Below are 23,459 nucleotides of genomic sequence, written 5' to 3'. Positions count from 1 at the left end.
ATCATTATTTCAGTTTATAAAACTAATTTACAAGGCTAAATATATATTAATATATGCTTAATATAGCCAACGAGAGGTTGTGTGATTATATGAAGGGAACGTGTTGCGCAATGAGCGAAAGTGTGTCAGCCCTCATTATACTTTGTTAAATATATTACTATTGCTATTTTTTCATAATTTATAACTTATAACTACTGAAATATTAGAAGATGAAAAAATAATTTTTAAATGAACAACTGCTAAATATCTTTTAATGTCATATGAATATATTAAAAAAAAAAAAAAACATCATGACTAGTTTGCAAAAAAAAACTCTGCAGTCCTATTTCAAACTCATTCTTATTATGTAAAACAGGGAGATATAAAATAGGTGTCACTTTATTAGTTTAAAATTGTTTTTTTTTATAGCCGCTATATTTCTCTTTGCATAAAGTTAATGTGCGTTTTTTTTTTTTTTTTTTTAATATTTTATCTCGTGTAATAGGGCTGCTAAAACTCTAGTCAACGCTGTTTTTGCCAACATAAAAATTTATGAAACGGAGGAAAACCCCACCATCCATCATTATTTCAACGGCTCAACTGGAAATTCCATAAAAAAAAATTCAATTATCTGAAGTGATCAAGCCGAGGTTTCCTAACTATTCTGCTTAGAAATAAGTGCGTTCTTGGTAGAATAATTTACTAAATAAATAATAACATCTTTTATTGGCATTGCAACTTTTAACTATTTTTTTTTTATAATATATACAAATTTTTAGTGTACTATCAAAGATTCCGGAAGATTCAATAAATTTTAAATGAATTCGGTTTTGTTTTTCTCAAAAATGTCGAAAGAAGATTTCCAAAAGAGCACGTCTGCTTGTTATGCACTATGAAAATTTGTAAAAATCAAGGTACATACAATAAAATACAACCGATAAAACATAAAAAAAAGCTGGAAGCCAGCCATCACCTAAAAATTTTGTGGTTGAAGTTTTCCATCGTTCTCCATCAGAAGCACCATAAGTTTAAATTTAAGGTAAACGAACGTAGGCCACCTGCTTGACATACAAGCCTTGCGGTTTGCATAGCTTGAACACTCGTGTGCAAAATTTTAGTTTTATAAATTCATAAATGAACTACTGCATAACGAATTTTTCATAACTTAGTTTTAAAAATTGAACTGGTAAAAATGTTATTATTTATAAGCTTTTAATTAAATTATGATGTGGGAAAATAAATTATGATAAAATATTATTAATTAATCAATTTCATGGTTCAAACCATTTCAACTTTAATTAATAAACTTACTTTCTTCCAGCTTTCTTACTTCGATATGAGGTGCATTATAAATTACAATAAATTTTAGTTTAAATAGAAAAATAAATTATCCAGCAATAAGAAAATAACTTTGAATGTGTGTTTTAAGTTTTGTTATGACATGTATTATTTTAACAGATAAAAAGGCAGCTGACGCAACAACAGCTTTTAAAGTATTTATCGTCTTCGACAACGCAGTACGTAAAAGGAGGTTAAAATAAAATTGTTTAGCCTTGAGAATGTTGTTTCTTATCAGCAGCAAATTCCACAATAAGTCAAAAAGATATTGCCAAAATAAGCTTTTCTTTAAACCCAAAAGTGAGTTGAATTTTTAAGCGTAAAATGCTGATGTTGTTAAAAATCGTATATTTTAAATAATCAATTTTACAATAAGGATGGGAGAAATTCCAAAATAATAAATACTTTTTAGTCAGATTATACGCGCATTTTTTATTATATAGGGCCACGGTATTTTAATTTTATGTCGCTGGATAATTTTTGTGACTTGTCGAATTGAAAATATATGGTATGTTTTGAAAGTTATGAGACACATTTCGTTGATTAGCAACAAAATGACGTAAAAACCATAAAAAGCTTTTGCGTATTTCGCACTTAAATGGTAAAAAGGTGCAGTGTTAAAAACCGAGTCACTTTCTTGCATCAGTACGGGCGGAAAAAAACCCAATTATACGGATTAGTAAACACCGCCTAGAAAAAAAAATCATTTTCTTCCACATTATTAAACGCTTAATCATCAACCTTCAGAACTTGACGTAAAAAGCTCTAAAATTTGCAATAAGGGCTAAATTAAATTCAAATAAATTGATTTAAATTTAATTAAAGAGCCTAAATATTATCATGTGAATTAAAAGTAAATTGAATTTTGTCTCATTAAAGTAAATTCCAAGAAAAGCTAAAACAGTTTCTTAATTTACAAAATCTCTTTAAAATAACTTCTTATTTCTAAACATCCTGATTATGGTGTTTTTAATCATTTTCTAGGAGGAAAAATTAAAGCCTGGGCAACCCCTCTAACTATACCGGACGCACCCTCCAAAGGTGCAGCATTATAGAATTTCATTTTCTCTCCTGTTTGACGAACCACCTGCCGCCCACACGTCACCTGTTATTGCCGGACGCGAGGAGCATCCGAGCAGCAAGTTTTCCGCTTCCTGAACACCAACACTGCTCCCTCTGTTGCGACGATTAACAAAAAAATTATTATTGGACGTAAAAATTCACCAGAATAAGCGATCGCCGATAAGTAAAGCTCTTCAGAATATAAAATATAATGCCGGCTGCTCTCGCAAACCGCGAAATGCATCCGGAATAAATGAAATGATGCGTCAAAATTCTTTGAACAACGATGAGAGAAATCGAAAATTTAATTCTCAAATATTTGTGAATTGGAAAGCATAAATGAAAATTTAGTTTATATTTTATACTTGAGAAGAAACCACATAAATGCGCATGTCATCCTATAAAATTATTGTATTTAAAATCGTAAACGCTTATATTGACTCAGAAAAAGTTAAATGTTTAAAATACATTTATTTAATATTGGAACAAACTTTTACTTACTCATATGAAAATTATTTTTCTCATAATTTCATCTTTTAATTTTTGAAATTTGAAAAGAGTTTACATTCATCAATAAATCAAGATTGATTTAATTAGTTATTGAAATTTTTAAAAAAATTTTAAGCTCTCCAATAAGTGGAAAATTACTATAGCAATTTAACATTTGGATTTGCAAAAACTTAAAAATCGTATATTTATTGTCAAATGTCGACAAAATTATTGATCGTAAAATTTTTTGTTTTACTTTTTTCTACTTAAATGAAATTTTTACCAGGTGTAGATACTGATTTATTTTTTTAGTGTGTATTCTTTGACCAACTTAAAATCATTAATAAAAATATCAGAAAAATAAAAGTGGTAATTTAATTTAATATTTCATAATTACACCAGATCATCATAACAATTATTTTAAACATTTCAATTGGTTCAAAAATGTTTTTTGTTGTAATCAGTTGTAATTAGTAATTTTAAATACACTTTTGACTCTTAATTTGTTATTTTAGACTTATTTTAAATAATGATCACATTTTAATGCGATTATTAAATGAAAAAATTAATCAATAATTACCATTAAAATTTTGAGATGTTTTGACTTTTCTTGTTTGTCACACATCTATGCAGATCGGTATACACAATAGAAAATAAATATATATCTTAACCATCAAAAAAGTTGATTGATGGTTTTCTTTCTCTGTTATCCATTGTTGGTGCACCAGAATGGTGGGAGAGGGCGGCCTGCTCTAACTCCTCATCACTCATGGTGGAGCCAGGTGGGGAGTGAGTCACGAATAACAGCAGTTGTTGTCGCTCCGGTAGACTCAGGTTGCAAGTCTCTCGGCAGCCGCGCCGCCGACCTGACGCACTGCCGTTCTCTCGTGGTACCTGACGATGTGATTTACCTGACAGGCCTTCAGTTTTTTTCGCATCGCAAAGACCCCGAAACAGAAGAAGAAGAAATGCAGCCCAGTGAGTATTAAATTTATTAAAATTCAAGTAATTTTGCGTCCTGGATGAGAAATTATTTGAGGAATTCAGGGAGGGCCTGCAGCTATGCGCGTGCATTTGTCCTACTTTGAGAGATGAAAAGCCGGCTTCGCTCACTCGTCGTCGTTTATAATAAAATTCTCGCGCGGCTGCAACTTGTGTGAATGGAGGAGAGAATCTCTCTCTTTGTCTCGCTGGCTTACGGCTCTTTTTAAATCGAGCGGATAATTGCGTTTTTTCAACGGGATGCGTTCGCGTGCATAATTTTTACAACGCGTTTAATAAGCTCGTTGAACCTTTGAAATATTACAAAAGTATAGCAGCAACAATTGCTGCTAAATATATTAATACAAATAAAAATTTTGAGGGAAAATTTAATTATTCCCACAAAACTAATACTACATTTTAACAAACAAAAAATAACAAATTAGATTTTAATTTTACAATTATTTAAGGAAAAATCGTGAAAAAAATTAGTTTGAAGAAAAACTGCAAATATTCGTTAAATATTTTGTTATTTAATAAAAGCAAATTTTAAAATTCATCATTCATGAATAATTAATTTTCAATAATTTGCCAATTTCGTATTTTGTAAGCATACAAATAAATAATTTAGATTTGACAGGAGTTTTTTTTAAAAAAAAATTAAATAATCGAATCTGTTAATTATTCAGGTAAATTTTAATATTAAACCTCCAATATTTATCATTTGTCAAAGTAAACAAATAATTATACTTATTTTAATTTCCTTATTGCTTTAAACACTGAAGTTCCCATTTTTAGGCTCCTTATGCCAATTAAATGCATCTTGTAAATCATTGTAAATACTTATTCTACCTGCTAAATGAAGTGTATATTCTGGTTAACTTTGAATTTAACAAATTAATAATTAATGTTGCAATTTCCTGCTGCATCATATATTATTATTGAAGTTAAATTTTGGGGACACTTGTATTTTGAAACAATTTTTGTGTTTATTTAAAAAATCAACATGGCAAGCAGAAGAAAATCACTAAATACATAGAAAATGAAGAAAAATTAATTTGGAAATTTTTAGCAAAGATTTTAGTAATTTAATTAATTTTAACAAAGTTTCACTTGCAACGCTTGTTTTTAAATGTGACATTATTGCATTTGTTAAGTAGGGCGTTTATTTAAATTAACTGGTTATTTTCCTATATTGCAACCGCGTGGCGTCTAATTGCGTTTACCTTACTTGCTTTTACAAAACTAAACTAATATAGTACCGCTCTCTAGTGTCCGCTTTCCCACGATAAACTAAAGTGACTAATGCGCGCCGAGCCCAACGTGAATCAGTTTGACGTGCAAATTTGCACACACAGAACGTCAATTATATGTATTTTCCTATATTTCTCAACTTTAATATGCGGTCACTCTTTATTTTATTTCACCTTCATGAGTAAGTGCGAGTTGCGTCACATTTTTTTTTCTTTGCAAAATTTCAAATTTATTCTCTGATCGAAATCTTATTATTAATTCAAACAAGCATAGTTGTTACGAGGGTAAGGAGCGACGCACATATAATATTGTTAAATGCATCAAGTCATCAGATGATTCAACTCATACAACAATCGACGACCGCGTCCTCGAATACTAATTAGAAAAGAAAATTCCACGGAGTACGCGCATAACAGACCTTGTCAATGTAAATTAAGCGTACTTATCACCTGGAAATTTACATTTTTCTTAATGATTGTTTATTTTTACTTCAGACATCAGAGGAAACAAATAATAAGTTAATTTCAAGACTCGTTGAGAATTTTGTGGAGAGATAATTTTATCAGTGAACTCATTTAACAAGGCCTCTTACAAGGAATTTTTGTTTTAAGAGTATTAACTGCCTTATTTAGTAATCTTCTGCTTGATTGAAGTATAATGGAGTGTAGACATTATCAATTTGTCTCAAATTTATAAATTTCATTTTTTTAAATTTCTTCCCTGATATTTTGATAATCGCTCTTGGAAGAAATTATAAAACACAAATGCCAAATTTTAAATTTTACTATTCAAGAAAAAAAAAACGATAATTTTGTGCTCCTAGCTCTTTAAATTGCGATCCTATGCTATTTTCAATCCCTATAAGTTGACCTTTTCTGAAAATATAGGATTTTTTGACAAATCAATACCTTTACTATTCGTTCGTGGAATTTTTAATAATTTCAATTTCCTATAGATGCATTTTGTGTGATTAATCTTATCTTCAGCTTCAAGGATTATTTTTTATTTTTTAAGAAATGTTTACTTTTTTCACAATTTGTTTTTGTACTTCTTGTTAATCTACAACAATTGTTTTGATATAATTTGGAAAATCGATTTAGTTTCAAATATAAGATTTGCAAGATTCAATCTGATCCTAAGTTACATATTAATTTTATCCTCCAATTAATTAGCAAATAAAAGAGATTTTATTGGTTTTAATATTAATAAAGAAACATACTTTCTTTAATAAAATTTGTGTATAAGTTTCGTAAATTTCCATCTTAAACCTTTTTATAATTTGAATTTAAGATCAGAATCCGATTTGATCTTGAGATTTCAGTGACTTTAATTCCAAAGTCTGAAATTGTCTTTGAAAGTGAAAAGTTTTTGACAAGTGTGAGATTAAAATCTTGTCTGTTAAATAAAATCACTTGAGAGTTGCATCCTTTTCCAATCACGATATAGAGTGCGAATATTTTAACGTTTTATATTTCAATTTTAACTTTGAAGTGCAGAAATTCGCCGGTCTCGATTGTTCAATCGTTTATCAGAGAGAGGCGCAGCACCACAATTCGCTGCAATAACGAACCTCGGCGCGCGTTCTCTGCACTGCACGTCACCGAAAGGCAATCTTATCAGCGAGTGAATCGCTCGAGATAACCAACCGACTAAGGCTTATTATTATTTTATTGGCTCGCCGAGAATTGACACACGCGCCTGGAATGCAAATGCACGTCGAATCGACAATAATTCCAGTGCGAAATTAAGCGAACGCGTCCAGCCAGAATTCCTTCCGTCGGTGTCAACTTTCCCGAAAGAAGCAAAGGCGGACCTGCCGCTTCCTGTGCTGAACGACAGCTGCACAGAGACACCTGAAAAGTGCTGCAGGGAAAAACGATCACCATGTCCATCGTCTACAGAGGTAACAAAAAAAAATTGCTGATAAGGCTGCTGCGCTAAATCTCTCTTTTGAAGTAATTTGGAAAATTTCCTGTTCCGTTTATTTCTCCAATTCTTATTAAATTACGGCTACAATTGATCACTAAAATTTTAACAAAATGTTTCCCATCAGTTCAATTTAAAATTTAAATTAGAAAACTATTTGTATTTTGTTATCATAAGTGAGGTAATTTACAATTTGGTAATTTAGTCTGATCATGAAAATTTTTAAATAGAAAAAATCTCATATACGAAGTCATTTAACTAAAAAAAATTAAATTTCAAGACTAATCAATTAAACCATCCTTAAATTTCTCAATATGGAAATGGCCTCTACATAAAATGCAGAATTTAACACAGAAATAAATTTTGCTTCTAGCATCTCTTAACTTTTTAAGTTGATCATTTTGAAATGATAAATTTTATGCAAGAAAAATTGCCTCATTTTAAAAAATTTTTTACTGTGAGACAATGAAACTGAAATTTCTTATACATAGTTCTATTAATTGGGAAATAATATTGTCTCAAAAGGACATAAATTGCTTGCATTTCACAAGACTGGATGAAATTTGGAAGTAAGAAACTTTTTGCTCAGGATAAAAGGACTTCGTATTATTGAAATATGAATCAAATCAAGACCTTAACACAATGATGGTTAAAATTTTTAATTTATTCCCCATTAATTGCCCTACCTACTTAAAGTCTTGATTAAGAAATCTTTAAAGAGTGGAAATTTTCCAATGAAATAAATTTGAAAAAATAGACATTTGAAATTTACACAAATCTCAATAATTTTTTTATATAAATTAAAGGTTCATATCAAAATTATCATGTGACCTTTCCAAAGTCACATGTCTCTGATCTTTTTATTGAGCCATGCTAATTAAAATCATAAAAATCGGCGCCCGCTTTGTTTAAAATTGCCGCACCTTATCTGCGGTGGCGGCTCCGAGTGCAAAGTAGAAAGGGACCCGCATAATTCATTTATTATTACATTATTATTTCACTGCTCTTGCTCTCTCGCCTTACTTGGGACGCACTGACATAATAATTGATTTTTCAGCCTCGGTCACACCACGTGCACCATTGTGCCAGTTTTGTAATCGCGTTTAAAACCTGCTTTGCATTTTTAGGAGAGCCCGCAATTGATTGGGAAAAGCCGAAGAGCACTTTTTGATTGAAGGTGCTTCGCTCAAGGTCAATGGATTATATTTTACCTTCAGCTAATAATTGCGTCTTTCCATAAAAAAAATAAGCTCATAATTCAAATGAGAGATAAAATTTTATAACTTTTGAGAGTATTCAATTTATCATAATTAATCACCAAGTGAGTCGGAATTGAATCAAATTATTTTACTAAAATTAACTTGATTTTATTATTATTATTATTTTACATTTCAATTTACGTTATGATAATTTTTTCTTCACAATCCCCCCATAATAAGTTTTCGATCACATGCTAACGTGTTTGGAAAGCATAAACTAATATTTATGCTTTCTCTGTGCAAATATCAAACAATTTGTATTTGAAGCAAAAATGCTGATTGTGCGAAAACTTTGCTTCCTGCTCGAGTGCAAATCGATTGCGAAAGAGCACGTCGCACACACAGCGACACCAAATACATTATTTATTTTTGCTGCGAGTGCTGCAAAACGAAAATTCCATTCTCTCTGCGTCCGCGGCTTTGCGCAAACAGTCTCTTTTGTACTTTTGTAAATGTGCCGCGCCGTGCAAAGTAAACTAAAAAGAAAGAGAGATCCGTGCGCGTTGCAAAAGCAAATGGAAAATTTTTGAAATTCTTGGAAATATGTCGGATTCCTGATTTTTTTTACTCAGGCGCATCCAAGGCTAAAAAGAAGCGCCAATTAAAATGAAAATTTCAAGTAGAAATTAAATGGGTCCAGACACATATATGGGCAAGAGTTGAGAAACACATTCGTATATTGAAAAGTGAAAGGAAGGACAAAGAACATAAAATGCAGATCTAGATCTTGCTCCGTGCATAATTCATAATAATGAATTATGAAAATAATTCATAACAATGAATTATGCTGTGAAGTATTTTATGGTGAACGCTTCAAATGATTGAGCTTTAAACTGCGGCGTTCAAGAAAATATATTGTCATAAGTAAATGATGTATTCATAATCATATATAATTTTTAGTTTTATATTTTATGGCTTCTACAAAACTAAATACAAAATGGGCAGTCTTTTCATTTTTTTCAACGAAATAATTTTTCTAAGAGATACACAAGCAGCAATTTATAACAAATTTCTCAAAAATAGCGAAACTAATTTAAATTTTTAGAATATTTGGTCGAAATATCTCGTTATGGGCTGCGATTGCCACCAATAATTATAATTTCCAACTAATTAATTTTAATTCATAATATTATTTATTTACAAATAAATAATTGCCATCAATTGGCTTAAAATTAACATTTATTAACGGTACAAGTAGTGCTATAAAAACCTAAAAATAGTCGACTTTCTCAGAAAATAGATTGATATTTCTTTTTCAAAAATAAAAAAAATAAAAAAATGGCTTATCATTTTTTCCATTTGCGGATGCACATAAAAATTGAGATTTTAACTGAAAAAATAGCGCTATTCTGCCCTAGATATTTATTGTATTAATTCTTTGTTGCTATTCATAAAATATTCAAATCTAGGAGTTTTTGTTGTTTTTGCTGCTGGTTGCGCTGTTTGTTGGATTAAAAAGTTGTTTAATGTGATCTTTATGCGGCAGAACCGGCAACCACACCTACGTATTTTCTTATTTTCTCTTCAACAACTACAAAAGATATAGATCAAGGGGAACTTTCTTACCTTAAAAATTTTAAAACATATCAAAACAAGATAAAATATATGCAAAATAAGGCTCACTGCGGCGGATGGGGTCTTTTTGATCTCGGAAGTTTTAGCAAAATTTTTGATAGTGGTGATGCCTTTTTGTCCAACAATCTCTTTTTCTTGAATAATTGTTTTTCAAAAATTGAATGTAAATAATATATTTGTAACGATGTAGACAAATAAACAGCAATAATAATAAAAATTAATTAATTTTTTCACAATAATTTCTCTATAAGAACTTTGCCTAATTTGATCTCCTGAAATATAGTCTTATTGCAATGATTAAAACAGACACTCTTTTTAATTTTTTAGGTCGAGTCACTTCTTTAAACTCTTAGAGATTATAAATATAATTATAATCAATGCGAATTTCAATTAAATTTACATCCTTATTCTTTGATTTTTATAATTAAACCCTCATTGAAGGCGCAAATATTTAAAAAAGATAGAAATTAAATTTATTATTTTTGCTCAAAGAAAATGGAGCCTCTGTAATCAAATTTCCAGACCAAAATGGATGACTTTATTTTCCAATTGTTCATTAACCTCTTCGAAGTCTGAAATCGAGCGTGATGAGTAAAAGTCGAAATGAATCCGCGCAGCTGCAATTTTCGCCTTTTAACTTTTGGCGTGCGAGCCGCCTAGAGCATTTTCGCTGCTGCGGTGTGTGCAGTGGCGCGCGCGTTTCGACGAGCACGTTGACCCGCATTCGTTTACTTGCATTGTCTTGGTGTCGTCGGCGGCTCTTCTCATTATATTCCTCTCTGATTTTCTCGTGATGCCCGAGGGCTTTGTTTTCACGCCGCCGCGATTTGCCTTTTTTCTCATCCCATCTCCTGCGCGCGCTCTCGCGACAATTAAAACGAAATCGCACGCCATACCGATGTATCTTTTATAAATTTATATATTCTTTCGCTCTCACACGAAATTTCAGATCTGTATGGTATTAATTGTTTTTAATTTCACCTCCGAAATTGAAAAAAAAAACTTTCCTTTCGGTAAATTCCGGAAACGATCGAAGAAAAACCGTTCATTTTCTCTTCCGACTTTTAATTACGCTCTTCGCCGAATTTGGCACCTTCAATTTTTTCCTCTCGCCAACGACCTCAAATTTTTACATTCCTTGCGGAGAATCTTCTCAAAATCGTGCACAGAAGCGCCTTCTTTCCTCATCGTGATCGGTTGACCTTTCAAAGGTTAAAAAAAAATCCAGAAAGACTTGTTGATTTAATTGAAGGTTTTCTATCAGGACATCAATTACTCATCAGGTTAGAATTTATTTGAATTATTTCAGAGTTCGTTCCTTCTAGAAAGACTAAAAAAACTTATATTTCATACCTTCAAAGCTAAATAATCTATTTGCAAATTTAAACCGAATTTGTAAAAGTCTTGTTTTTCCATTCGCTCTTTTTTATTTTTCGCTCTTGGCCCTTGGGATTGCTTTGTTTATATTCAATTTGAAAGCTCGGTTTTAAATTATTGATTGAATGAGAATATTCAAAAGTTTTTTTTTCTCTTTGGGAAAAATCAATCTTCAAATGTCTTAAATAAAGTTTTTATGTTATTCTGCACGAGAAATATGTGATTGCGTTTCTTTCGATCAATTTGGATTTAGCAAAAAGTTGTACACATCTGTCTTGGTATAATTTATTATTGACACAGCTGTGGTAGAAATTTCAAATATCTAATTATAATTTTTTAAACTGAAATTAAAAACGGTTTTTAACTTTAATATTTGTTTAACTTTTTCTCCTATTTTAATAATATTCATTTTTTTCTTGTATTTGTTTTCATAGGAGTGCAATTTTCCCCCAAAAGTAATCGGATAACATTGAAATTGATTAGCGTATTATTTTACAATTCTCTACTTAAAAAATCAACAAAGTGCGCAAGTCAAAGTTTGAATTTTTTGTAATATAATTTTATTTTATCATTTAAATTCCTCAAAAATTGCATGCTCTTGTAAAGAAGATCGAAGTTAAATAAAAGAAGAACGTTAAGAAACTTTTAAATTCTGATAGATCTTTTTTTAATCCGTGTTTCTCCACTTCAATTTTTAATTACCGCTTTTCTCTCTCCCAGCCTCCCTTTCTTCGTTTTTTTTTATTTTTCATTGCATTGCTGCTCGGTCGTGACCTTTTGCAAAAAGCCGCGCGCGTCCGTTAATTTTCTTCAAGTGATATCTCGCCGCTCTGACACTGCCGAGTGAGTTGACCTCTGCAAGGTGAATTATAATCCTGCATGCCGAGCGCGGCGTGAGATTGCGAGAGAGGCGCAGGCACTCAATCTGCGCGCGACAAAAAGCAACCCGCACACATTTTCAATCTTTTTTATTTACTTCAAATGAAAAAATAAAACGTATCCATTTCACGTACCTGGGTGAGAGAAGGGAATGCCCTGAGTGTGCCCTGAATTGACCTTTTGCGGGCAGACCTCTATTTGAATTTTATGTCTTAATATAATTTGTAATATCAAAACGTGTGCAAAAATTGTAACGAAAGTTATGTGAAAAATTAAGAAAAAAACTTGAATAAATAATTTCGCAGTAAAAAAATTCGAGACTTATCAGACCAATCAAATTGCAGTTTTTTTCACTCCAAATACTTTGTATTGTCATTTTAGATTTAGGTGCTTTTTGATATCAAATCGATTCTTTATTTTGACCTTTCCAATAATTTACTCACAATTGCCTTTTAAGATAAAAATATTCTATTAAAAAATATATCAATGATCGAAAAGCACAGTTTTCAAAAGTTTGCTATTTTCTTTCAAGCATATAAAATTTTCTGAAAAATGTCTCACTCTTTATTAAAATTATTAATTTTAAGAATTTTAGATTATAAATTTATTTTTATTTATTTATTTTCTTCTAAACAACTCTTAATTGTCGCTCAAAAAGTTCATAAAAACCCAAATAAAATACTATCACACGAAGTTCTGTGCATTTCGAATTGCTGCCTACTTGAGACTCTCTTTGTAAATCCAAAACGCCGCTCGTCATCGCAATCAGCTCCGAAACGCCGATCATTATCCGGCTCCAATTCGGCATTATGTGCGCTCGCGGTGTGTGTCCCAAATAGCCGATGCGAAAAAGAAAGAGCATTTGCGTGGCCCCTTCACATTCCTTTTTACTGTTAACCGGCGCTGCGTGATCTCAGCCGATAACAATTAGATTCAAAAAAATTATGTTTCAAATCTGGTCGTGACTCTCAATTGTTGGCCAGTCCAGCGCTCATTTCAAATTCGGATGGACAGACCGCGATCTCTATTTTTATGGTAATTCAAACGGGAGAGGGGATTTGCAAACAAAGGGATTTTTTGCGGCAGACACGCAACTCGTCGCACTCGGGAAAAGAAGCAAAGTAAAAAATCAGGCGAGTGTGAATTTAGCACCACGAATTTTTTAATACAGAGACGCACGCAAATCGGCATTTTTTTAAAACAATAATTAATTTTTTTGACAAGTTTAAAATTTATAAATTATTTTCAGTCTGTTTGCTTCAAGTTTAATTTTTTCCTTTTTACTTTATATTAGTGAGAGATGAAAATATCATTTGGAATTTCACTCTTGTGTATAGCAAATCAATCTACAAGAAAAGTCGTGTCTTATTTTTCTGAAACATCTCACTCATTATATCGGTAATTAGAATGTCTCGGCCGGGGAAGTGATTTTACAGACCAGCCTAGCTGATTTCCGATGCGATATGGAGAGGAAGAAAGAAAGTCTTGCTGAAACAATTTGTGGCATCATTACGCGCACGTCGGAGAAATTGAAACAAAGAGAGCGGCTTTCAAATGAGCCGTAGCAAAAAATCGCTAACGAGCTCGAACAATTACTAATATTAATAATTAGAAATAGAAACTAATTTAACAAATTAATAATTTTAAATTGACTCCAAAACATAAAATAAAATTTACAGCAAATTTATTTTTAAATTGTGCTGATTTTAAAGTAAAATGTTTTATTATGTTTAGTTTTGAGGTCAAATTAATTCAATTTAAATTCGTTTCACGCTCCGTCTGCGCCTCTTCCTGAATTCCAAAACCTTTTCCATAATTTTATTGGGCTTTCGTGTGTTTATACTTCATATTTTTGTTTTACGAGCTCCATTTCCCACAAAAAACCAAACGTTTTCGTGATGCGCTGCCGTTGCTCTTTTCGTCTTTCTCCGCATACTTTCACGTGTGTGCACTAATGTGCAGGGTTTACACCTGTATATGATACTTTTTAACTCTTTTCGCCGCGGCACGTTCGGGGTCATGCGCGTCGATTTTTCGCTCGTTTCCTGTGTTTTTGAGCAGCCAGAGCACTCTAATCCTGCTGCGCGCTGTTTGTTTTCCGAGTGAAAAAAATTGGATCACCTCAATCGACGGGATTAATAAGAATAAAGATTTGGATCGCTCGCCACTACCTGAGATAACGTCAAATTGTTGCAGCACATCAGCACAAAAAACAAAACAAAAATACAAAATTTGATCAAAAAACAACGGTTTGATTAAATGTAAACAGAATCTCAGAGGTAAACAAACAATTAACGTTATAACTAATTAAAGAAATTGAGTTAAATTAAATAAACACGAGAAATTAAAATTAAAAACTTTATCGTTTTTTACTTTCACGATTACTCTTCTATACAACAATTGACATTAATGTTTGATTCATATAGTTTTTAATTTTACAGATTGAAATACACACACCACTTTAAATATGGTTTGTGAGGAATCAAATTTTTTGAAATAATATATACAATGTATCAAAATATATGATGAAATTATACGAAAAAAATTTACTTCTTATTTTCTTATAAGTTTATAAAAATAAACAATAAATTCTCCAAAGAAATTATGAAGGTCTTCTTTTTAGGAGAGAAGATAAATTAAAATTTCATTTGTTATGCAATTTAATAATTTTAATTAATTGGTTGAATGAAATAACATTTTGAAAATCAATCTTAAAAATCAATTAATTCATTTTTTTCCTGAATTTTTTTAATTGTGTATTTACATTTATGGAGTCCATGGAAATTCCAAGTTGGCAAGAGAGAACATTTTCTGATCCTTTTGATTTGCATAAAAAGAGTCGTGTAGTTGACGTTGGCCATAAATGGAAGACAACCATAAATTTCCTCTCCTGCTTCGCGCTCCACTGACACATACACATTCGTTTTGCAACTGGAGTGAGACCCATTTACTCTTTAATGTGCACATTTCCCACTGAGAAGTATGGAAGAGAGTTCGGTTATTGCATTCCATCCACGCGACTCCTCTCCACGTAGGCGGTCCAGTTATGAAAATTCATCTTGTATAATTTTATAAATAAATTCGTCCCAAATACCAAACCGACTATAGCACATTTTTATCGTTTTATTTGAAAACGGTATTATGCAAAAATCCAAAAATACTCGTGTAGGGAGTCGCAATAAATATTTAATCGCTTAATTTGAGCTTTCCTTATTTCTCCATCTAACTTATTTAATGATCCTGTGGTGCTGCTGATAATTATGTGAAGGCAATTCTGCGACTACTTTTCTCAACTTTTACGACTTTAATCCTCTCTCCGCCGTCGATCGGCACCAATATAAAGTTAATTCCCCAGCCGAGGAGGAAATTGAAAGTGCGTCTTTAATTTTATATATCTGCTAAATCCAATTTAATCTCGGGCTTTATGCTGCTATTTAGTGAGAGTTGTTGATGTTCTTATTTAGACATTTAATTGGCAAAACAGCCGGAGTGACTCACTTTTTTTATATCTCAAGGGCCTTTTTGAATTGGCTCCGCAGACGCTACAGTAAAGTTTGTGACACGCGTGCTGAATTTTATTTCATTTATAAACAGTGCTCGATTGTTTTATTTTTCAGTATATAAGGCCTCGTGCATTTGCATTCAATTGATTGTTTTATTTGACTGCGGCTAACAATGGCGAGGAAAGAAAGTATAAAATGCAAGGCCGATTCCGTAGTTGTCACTGAATTAAAAAGTAAAAACACTTTGACTTTATTTGGAAAAAGGATTTCACTTTCTTCAATTCAAATGATTTACTTTTAACTATTAAAGTGAATTATATACGAGAGTTACTTCAAATCAGGGAAATACCAAACAACTATTTAAAATTTGAAAGCAATTCATAGATGGAATAATTATATGAAAATTGTATTGTACATTGTGCAATTTTTGGTTTTACCGGTTTATAGGAACTTCAGATAAAATTAAATCAGTTATCATTTCACAGAAATTACCAAACTCAAAAGATAAAAATATCAAAATAGAAAATGCATATAAAAATTTCAATTCACAGTGCAAAATTTAAAAAAATCTTACTATAGAAATATTAAATCACTTTGTTAAATTTTGGATTACAAGGAATGTCCAAGCCACAGACCACAGAATTCAGACACCTATATTTAAAAAAAAAAAAAACAACAACGGAATTTAAATAATTAAGTTTGATAATTGAGCATTTTCTAACCAAAGTTTTAATTATCTAAATAATTGAATCTCATCATTCAAATGGCAAGTGAAAATTAGAAAATATTAAAGTAATTAAAATTATTTAAGACCGTGTTGGTGATGAAATTTAATTTACAATTAGTGGGAATCAATGAAAGCGCACATCAGAAGCACACGCCTCGTTAATTACCATTAAATGCAAACACATAATTTATTCTTCCGAGTGCTTCGGATGATAATTTCTCCATCATCACTCAATTACACACTGAATTTTTCAATTGCCTTTCTCGCAAATTGCGCTCCGCTGCACGCACCACGTCTCTTTTTAAAAAATTATTTCTCTCCAATTCCTGCGGTTTCGAAACCGGATAATTTTTTTTAATAATATTCGCCTCTGTCTCGTTTATTTTCAAGCCTTTCGAGGCAAATTTCACGTCTTATTGAATAATGAGAGAGCGGTTCGGTCAATGAGCGGTGCAATTTCTCGTCCGTCCGTCTGGACCTGCGAGAGACGCTGCGGCGGAGATCATGCAGGGGGACTGCATTCTTGGCGGCGGCGGCGCAAAACTTGAATTTCAACTTTGATAATACGGACGGACGATGATGGAGCGTACATAATCATATAACAAGTCCACTTGACTTGAAAGGTCTCTGATAGAGAGCAGCAATAAAACAATATCTCGGCAAAAATTGACATTTAGGGCTATAAATAATATCAAGGTTGAGTAATTGAAAACGTAACGTCTTGGATGGAATTTTCATAAAGGTTTTTTAAAAAAGAAAAATTATAAATATTGCATAAAGATACAAAACAATATCCTTGACAATAATTGACAGTTTATTTAAAATATCTTGGAATTAATCAGCATAAATTAAGAGAATTACTATGAAAAGATTATTTATTGAATTAAATTTAATAATTTTCTTAATTTATGGATTTTTATTTTTGCGTTTAATTTGAAGTAAATTGTTAAACATTATTATTTTCACTATTTAAAAAAATGATTAATTTATTCGTCATTGTAAAAAAGTTTCACCGCCGCATTCACAAACCTGTTAATTAATCACATTCATCTCTTACTAGTTTTTTTTCTCTCTTTTACTTCAAAACCAAGTAAAGATCAAGTTACCCAAACTAGAGAGTCGCTCTTCCGGTTTTTTGCTTTCTTCCCTTCGTAATATGAAATTCGGTTGACCAACTGTACAAATGACACGACGAGCTGTATAGAAACTTGTGAAATTGTGAGGGACGTGGGCCGCTGATTTTTATCTCGAGAAGAAAACTCGTCGGTCGTTTAACAGAAGAGAGCGCGTGAAAAAAAATTGTGCTCGCTAATAGCCAAATTAATCAAGGTCACACAGATGAGAGAGCAGGCAAATTGACGATCATCCCACTAACTTACTTTCCCTTTTATAGAATATTTAGCTTATTTTAAAACGTATTTCCTGCATTTCAATTGTAAAGTTTCAAATGGCAAATAATTTATTATGTTTGGTTTTAACGCATTTGAATATGAAGTACGATTATCATATTTGCTGGGTGAAGCCTAAGAATTGAGGAGTTTTGAAGGGCAAAATTTAAAAAAACTGCCTCAATTACAAAAAACTAATTTTATCAAAATTTACAAAATATCTTTACACTCTTTTTCTTTTGCAATAAGAAATTTATAAAAATTTTCCGTCTTATTTGTTCTCAGCTGAGGTGGTGTGCGACTCGATTTTGGAGAACAAAGAGGTGACCAAGAGTTACTGGGAGGAGCGCATGATGACGTTGTCGACGGAGGACGTGTTTCGTCCTGCCGAGGAGCAGCAGCAGCCGGAGGTGGCCGCGGACGCTGAGTCGCGGATCGCGGTGGAGTTGCGTGAGATGCGCGAACGAGAAGAGGAGCTGAAGCAGCTGCGGCAACGCATCAGCTCGGGCAACCTGCTGGACAGCATGGCCACCGACGAGGGCAACTGTTCCGAGTACAGCAGCGAGGAGAACAAGGAGCTCGGCAGCAGCCGCGTCATGAGCCCTGAGGTGCCCCTCCAGCGGCCCTTCGGCCACCACAGGACCCAGTCCATGGACTCGATGAGCTCGGGCCACAGCTCGGGCTCGGGAGGGCCCAACGACTCCTCCCTGCCAGTTCTGCCCGTCAGGAGGCGCATCACAGTCAAGCCCCTGGATGAACCTGAGGACGACGAGTCCACCTATTTGAAGTAAATTTTATTTTTTATTTCATTTTTGAACAAATTTTATTCAATCGGTTTTCAAAATTTAATTAAATGAATTTTTTTCTTATTTCAATTCATTATAATTTATTTTCTTGAAACTTGAAATACTTTTTTTTAAAGAAATAGTTCATTAAGTAAAAAGTAACACTCAGTTATTAAAACAATAAGTTCATAATGAAGTTGTACTAAAATTATTTGATAAATTCTCTTTTTTAATTTTTATAAACAAGTTTGAAGTTCTCGAGATTCAAATTCAAATGACGAAAATTTTCAATTTTATGGAAAAAAAACTTCATTAATTATGTAATTATCTTGATATTTTTCAGATAAGAAAATTTCTTATTGATCACAATCAAAAACTGCAGGACTACAAAAAATTTGAACGTTTTTTTTTCCTTTTTTTTATTGTTTTACTCTTGTAAAGTTAAATTTCTTCATTAACATGAATTTATTTTCCTCCTAAATTAACAGGAGCAGACTAAATGAAACGCCAATCGAGCGAGAAATCCGTCTGGCCGCCGAACGCGAGGAGGAGTTGAAGCGCGAAAAGGGCACCGTGGCTGTCCCCCCGGTGACCCCAAAGACCCCCACGGAACAGAAACTGGTGGTGAAGCCGGCGATTGCCAACGACTCGCGCGACGTGCAGCACCGAATCGCCACCAGCCGCATCCAGCAGGAGATCATGGAGGCGACCCAGCGTGAAAAGGACCTGATCGCCGACGGCAAAATCGTGACCCTCTCCGAGGACACCGTCGATTCCAAGGTCTGTTGCACACTGGTTAATTTTTATGACAGAAAAATTTATTGGAAAAAGAATGAACCTCCATCATTTCAAGTTTTTTTTGAACTTTTATTTTACAAATAAAAATTTAAAATCCTTTTTCTTTAAAAAAAAGCTCGCACTCGTGCTGCACCGATTTGCGGCGCCGATTTGCTACGGATTTTTTTAAATAATTATATAAATTCAAACATTTTTCATTTAAATTTCTATATTTTTTATAAGAAATTTAATATTAAAGCTGAGGAAATAAAATAAAATTATAATTAATATAAAATTTATTGGAAAAAGAATGAACCTCCATCATTTCAGAATATAGTGTTTTTTTAATCTTATTTTACAAAAAAATTTAAAATCATTTTCTTTAAAAAATAGCTCGCGCTCGTGCTGCACCGATGTGCGGCGCCGATTTGCGGCGCCGATTTGCGGCGCCGATTTGCGGCGCCGATTTGCGGCGCCGATTTGCGGCGCCGATTTGCGGTGCCGATTTGCGGTGCCGATTTGTTACGGATTTTTTTTAAATAATTATATAAATTCATACCATTTTTATTAAAATTTCTATATTTTATATAAAAAATTTAATATTAAAGCTGAGGAAATAAGATAAAATTATAATTAATATAAAATTTATAGGAAAAAGAATGAACCTCCATCATTTCAGAATATAGTTTTTTTTTTAATCTTATTTTACAAAAAAATTTAAAATCTTTTTTCTTTAAAAATAGCTCGCGCTCGTGCTGCACCGATGTGCGGCGCCGATTTGCGGTGCCGATTTGTTACGGATTTTTTTAAAATAATTACATAAAATCAAATCATTTTTATTAAAATTTCTATATTTTTTATAAGAAATTTAATATTAAAGCTAAAGAAATAAAGTAAAATTATAATTAATATAAAATTTATAGGAAAAAGAATGAACCTCCATCATTTCATAATATAGTGTTTTTTAATCTTATTTTACAAAAATACTTAAAATCTTTTTTCTTTAAAAAATAGCTCGCGCTCGTGCTGCACCGATGTGCGGCGCCGTTTTGCGGTGCCGATTTGCGGCACCGATTTGCGGCGCCGATTTGCGGCGCCGATTTGCGGCGCCGATTTGCGGCGCCGATTTGCGGCGCCGATTTGCTACAGATTTTTTTAAATAATTATATAAATTCAAACATTTTTTTATTTAAATTTCTATATTTTTATAAGAAATTTAATATTAAAGCTGAGGAAATAAAATTAAATTATAATTAATATAAAATTTATTGGAAAAAGAATGAACCTCCATCATTTCAGAATTCAGAATATAGTGTTTTTTAATCTTATTTTACAAAAAAATTTAAAATCCTTTTCTTTAAAAAATAGCTCGCGCTCGTGCTGCACCGTTTTGCGGTGCCGATTTGCGGCACCGATTTGCGGCACCGATTTGCGGCGCCGATTTGCGGCGCCGATTTGCGGCGCCGATTTGCGGCGCCGATTTGCGGCGCCGATTTGCGGCGCCGATTTGCGGCGCCGATTTGCGGCGCCGATTTGCGGCGCCGATTTGCGGCGCCGATTTGCGGCGCCGATTTGATACGAATTTTTTTAAAATAATTACATAAATTCAAACTATTTTTATGTAAATTCCTATATTTTTTATAAGAAATTTAATATTAAAGCTGAGGAAATAAAATAAAATTATAATTAATATAAAATTTATTGGAAAAAGAATGAACCTCCATCATTTCAGAATATAGTTTTTTTTAATCTTATTTTACAAAAAAATTTAAAATCATTTTCTTTAAAAAATAGCTCGCGCTCGTGCTGCACCGATTTGCGGCGCCGATTTGCGGCCCCGATTTGCGGCCCCGATTTGCGGCGCCGATTTGTTACGGATTTTTTTAAAATAATTATATAAATTCAAACCATTTTTATTAAAATTTCTATATTTTTTTAAAAAATTTAATATTAAAGCTGAGGAAATAAAATAAAATTATAATTAATATAAAATTTATTGGAAAAAGAATGAACCTCCATCATTTCAGAATATAGTTTTTTTTTAATCTTATTTTACAAAAAAATTTAAAATCATTTTTCTTTAAAAAATAGCTCGCGCTCGTGCTGCACCGATTTGCGGTGCCGATTTGCGGCGCCGATTTGCGGCGCCGATTTGCGGCGCCGATTTGCGGCGCCGATTTGCGGCGCCGATTTGCGGCGCCGATTTGCGGCGCCGATTTGCGGCGCCGATTTGCGGCGCCGATTTGCGGCGCCGATTTGCGGCCCCGATTTGCGGCCCCGATTTGCGGTGCCGATTTGCGGCCCCGATTTGCGGCCCCGATTTGCTACGGATTTTTTTAAATTAATTATATTAATTAAAACAATTTTTATTAAAATTTCTATATTTTTATAAGAATTTTAATATTAAATGCAAAGCTGAGGAAATAAAATTAAATTATAATTAATATAAAATTTGGTCGTTTTTTTACTCAGGTGACCCGATTCACCGAGCTTGCCGAATATGCAATGGCCGAGCAGCAAAAACAGCAGGTGGCCAACAAGTCAACGGCAGAAATCAAACGTGTGGTGCGGCCAGTGGCCGTGGCCCCCGCCCCCAGTCCGGTGAGGAGCACCCCTCCTCCTCTGAACAAGGCGCGCTCCTTCGACGGCAGCGGCCAACGCGGCCTCATGCAGCGCTTCCTCGCCTCCAAGGGCAACCTGGTCTTCGGCAACGCCACCCCTGGCACTGCTTTCGCAGTCGAGTCGCCCGTTTTCTCGCTGCCCATTCGCAGAGAACCAGCGTTTGAGGTCAGTTTAATTAATAAATCATTAATTTTCAATGTTAGTTGAAAGTGTAATTTAGTTCCTTATTTATCTTAATCATGAATATAATAACGTAAATATTATTTTATTAACACCACATTTGTCTAAAGAAAACACTTTTAATAAAAAAAATAATAAAATAAAAACCTTTTTTGTTAATTTTCATCTAGCTTTACAAAATGTGATTTGTAAATTTTCCGAATTCTTGAAACTAATTTAACTGGTCTGCATGATGTGGCTGAACCTATAAGTTTGCAGGATAAATAATCTTTTTTTACCAAACTGTTCTTCTAGATTTTCCATTAAATATAAATATAAATATATCAAGTTTTTCTACAAATATGTACAAATTTTAAATTATTTCAATCAATATATCTAATAAAAAAATCATTAAATTATATGCAATTAAAAATATATATTTTGAAAAATTCCCAAATTTATTTTCTAGCTGGAGCCAGAACCAAAAGAAGCAAAAATGCCACCAAGCACACCGATCAGAAAAGGATTCACTTCAGCTGGAGACAAAATCCAAGAGGAGCTGACGCAGATGAAGAAGAGAGAGGACGAGCTCAAGTGAGTAGTAAATTGCTAAATGGCCATTCGATCAGCCCACTTGCTCTGCGTGAAATCGATATACCCAGTTGGAGGGTAATGAACAGAGATCTAACGGCTTGACACACGCAACTACCGCGACCTCATTACCACTCCCATGACGGTGTGCAGCAGTAAATCTCACAAATGTATATATTTTGCAGACTGCAGAGGGCTCACATTTTGGCGCAGTCGCAGCCCAATCTGTTGGACCTGCTGGACCACGAGGCGGCCGAACCGACCGAGACTGAGGAGGAGGTGGAGGAAGAGCCCCGGCGGGACGTGGCCACCCTCAGCAAGGCCCTCTCCAACCCCAACCTGCTAGATTCTAGTTCCTATCCAGAAACATCAAATAGAGTAAGGGTTTTTTATATGAATAGTTATTTTTATTTAATATATTTTTATGCTAGAAGACGGCCGTGAGGAAGAGGAGTGCATTGATTGACCAGTGGGAGAGCCTGATTCAAAAGAACAGCCAGCAAGTGTGAATTTTTTTTTTTATGTAAAATATGTAATCTTTTCACAACGCAATTTTTCGTCAAAGTTCAATAGTTTTGTTTTGTATTAATTATATTATCTTTTTGCCGAAATTATTTATTTTCTTCGTAACCGGTAAGAATTTCCGCATGTGCTTACGTCGCAATAAATTTAACCGTAATTAGCGTGTAATTAAATAAAACTCATTGTGCTTCTAGATGGTAAAAAATAAACAACTTATTTTGTTGTACATGTAAATTGCGTCTCATTTTTTCTTCCAAAATCCATAA

At 33.0% G+C, this 23,459-nt stretch overlaps 1 protein-coding gene across 4 annotated transcripts; it reads left to right on the top strand.

Moving 5' to 3' along the window:
- Window positions 1–3,648: 3,648 nt before the first annotated feature.
- Window positions 3,649–23,421, top strand: LOC132205754 (uncharacterized). 4 transcript variants are annotated; one of them, XM_059635019.1, is made up of 7 exons: window positions 3,649–3,846; window positions 18,023–18,524; window positions 19,011–19,302; window positions 21,772–22,086; window positions 22,550–22,674; window positions 22,857–23,049; window positions 23,103–23,421. In XM_059635019.1, exons 1-7 carry the CDS (start codon window positions 3,837–3,839, stop codon window positions 23,178–23,180), a joined length of 1,515 nt encoding a protein of 504 aa, XP_059491002.1. In that variant the 5' UTR covers window positions 3,649–3,836; the 3' UTR covers window positions 23,181–23,421. The 4 variants fall into 4 exon arrangements, with proteins under 4 accessions (XP_059491002.1, XP_059491001.1, XP_059491000.1 ...); XM_059635018.1 differs by lacking the exon at window positions 3,649–3,846 and adding an exon at window positions 6,773–7,006 and having other exon boundaries at window positions 23,106–23,421; XM_059635017.1 differs by lacking the exon at window positions 3,649–3,846 and adding an exon at window positions 6,773–7,006.
- The last annotated feature ends 38 nt before the right edge of the window (window positions 23,422–23,459 follow it).

The sequence above is a fragment of the Neocloeon triangulifer genome, unplaced genomic scaffold, assembly GCF_031216515.1.
Source record: "Neocloeon triangulifer isolate White Clay Creek 2 clone unplaced genomic scaffold, ASM3121651v1 ptg000003l, whole genome shotgun sequence".
In the NCBI taxonomy this organism is placed as follows: domain Eukaryota; kingdom Metazoa; phylum Arthropoda; class Insecta; order Ephemeroptera; family Baetidae; genus Neocloeon; species Neocloeon triangulifer.
The sequence above is the reverse complement of the archived record's forward strand: the minus strand, read 5'-3'. Positions and strand labels throughout refer to the sequence as shown.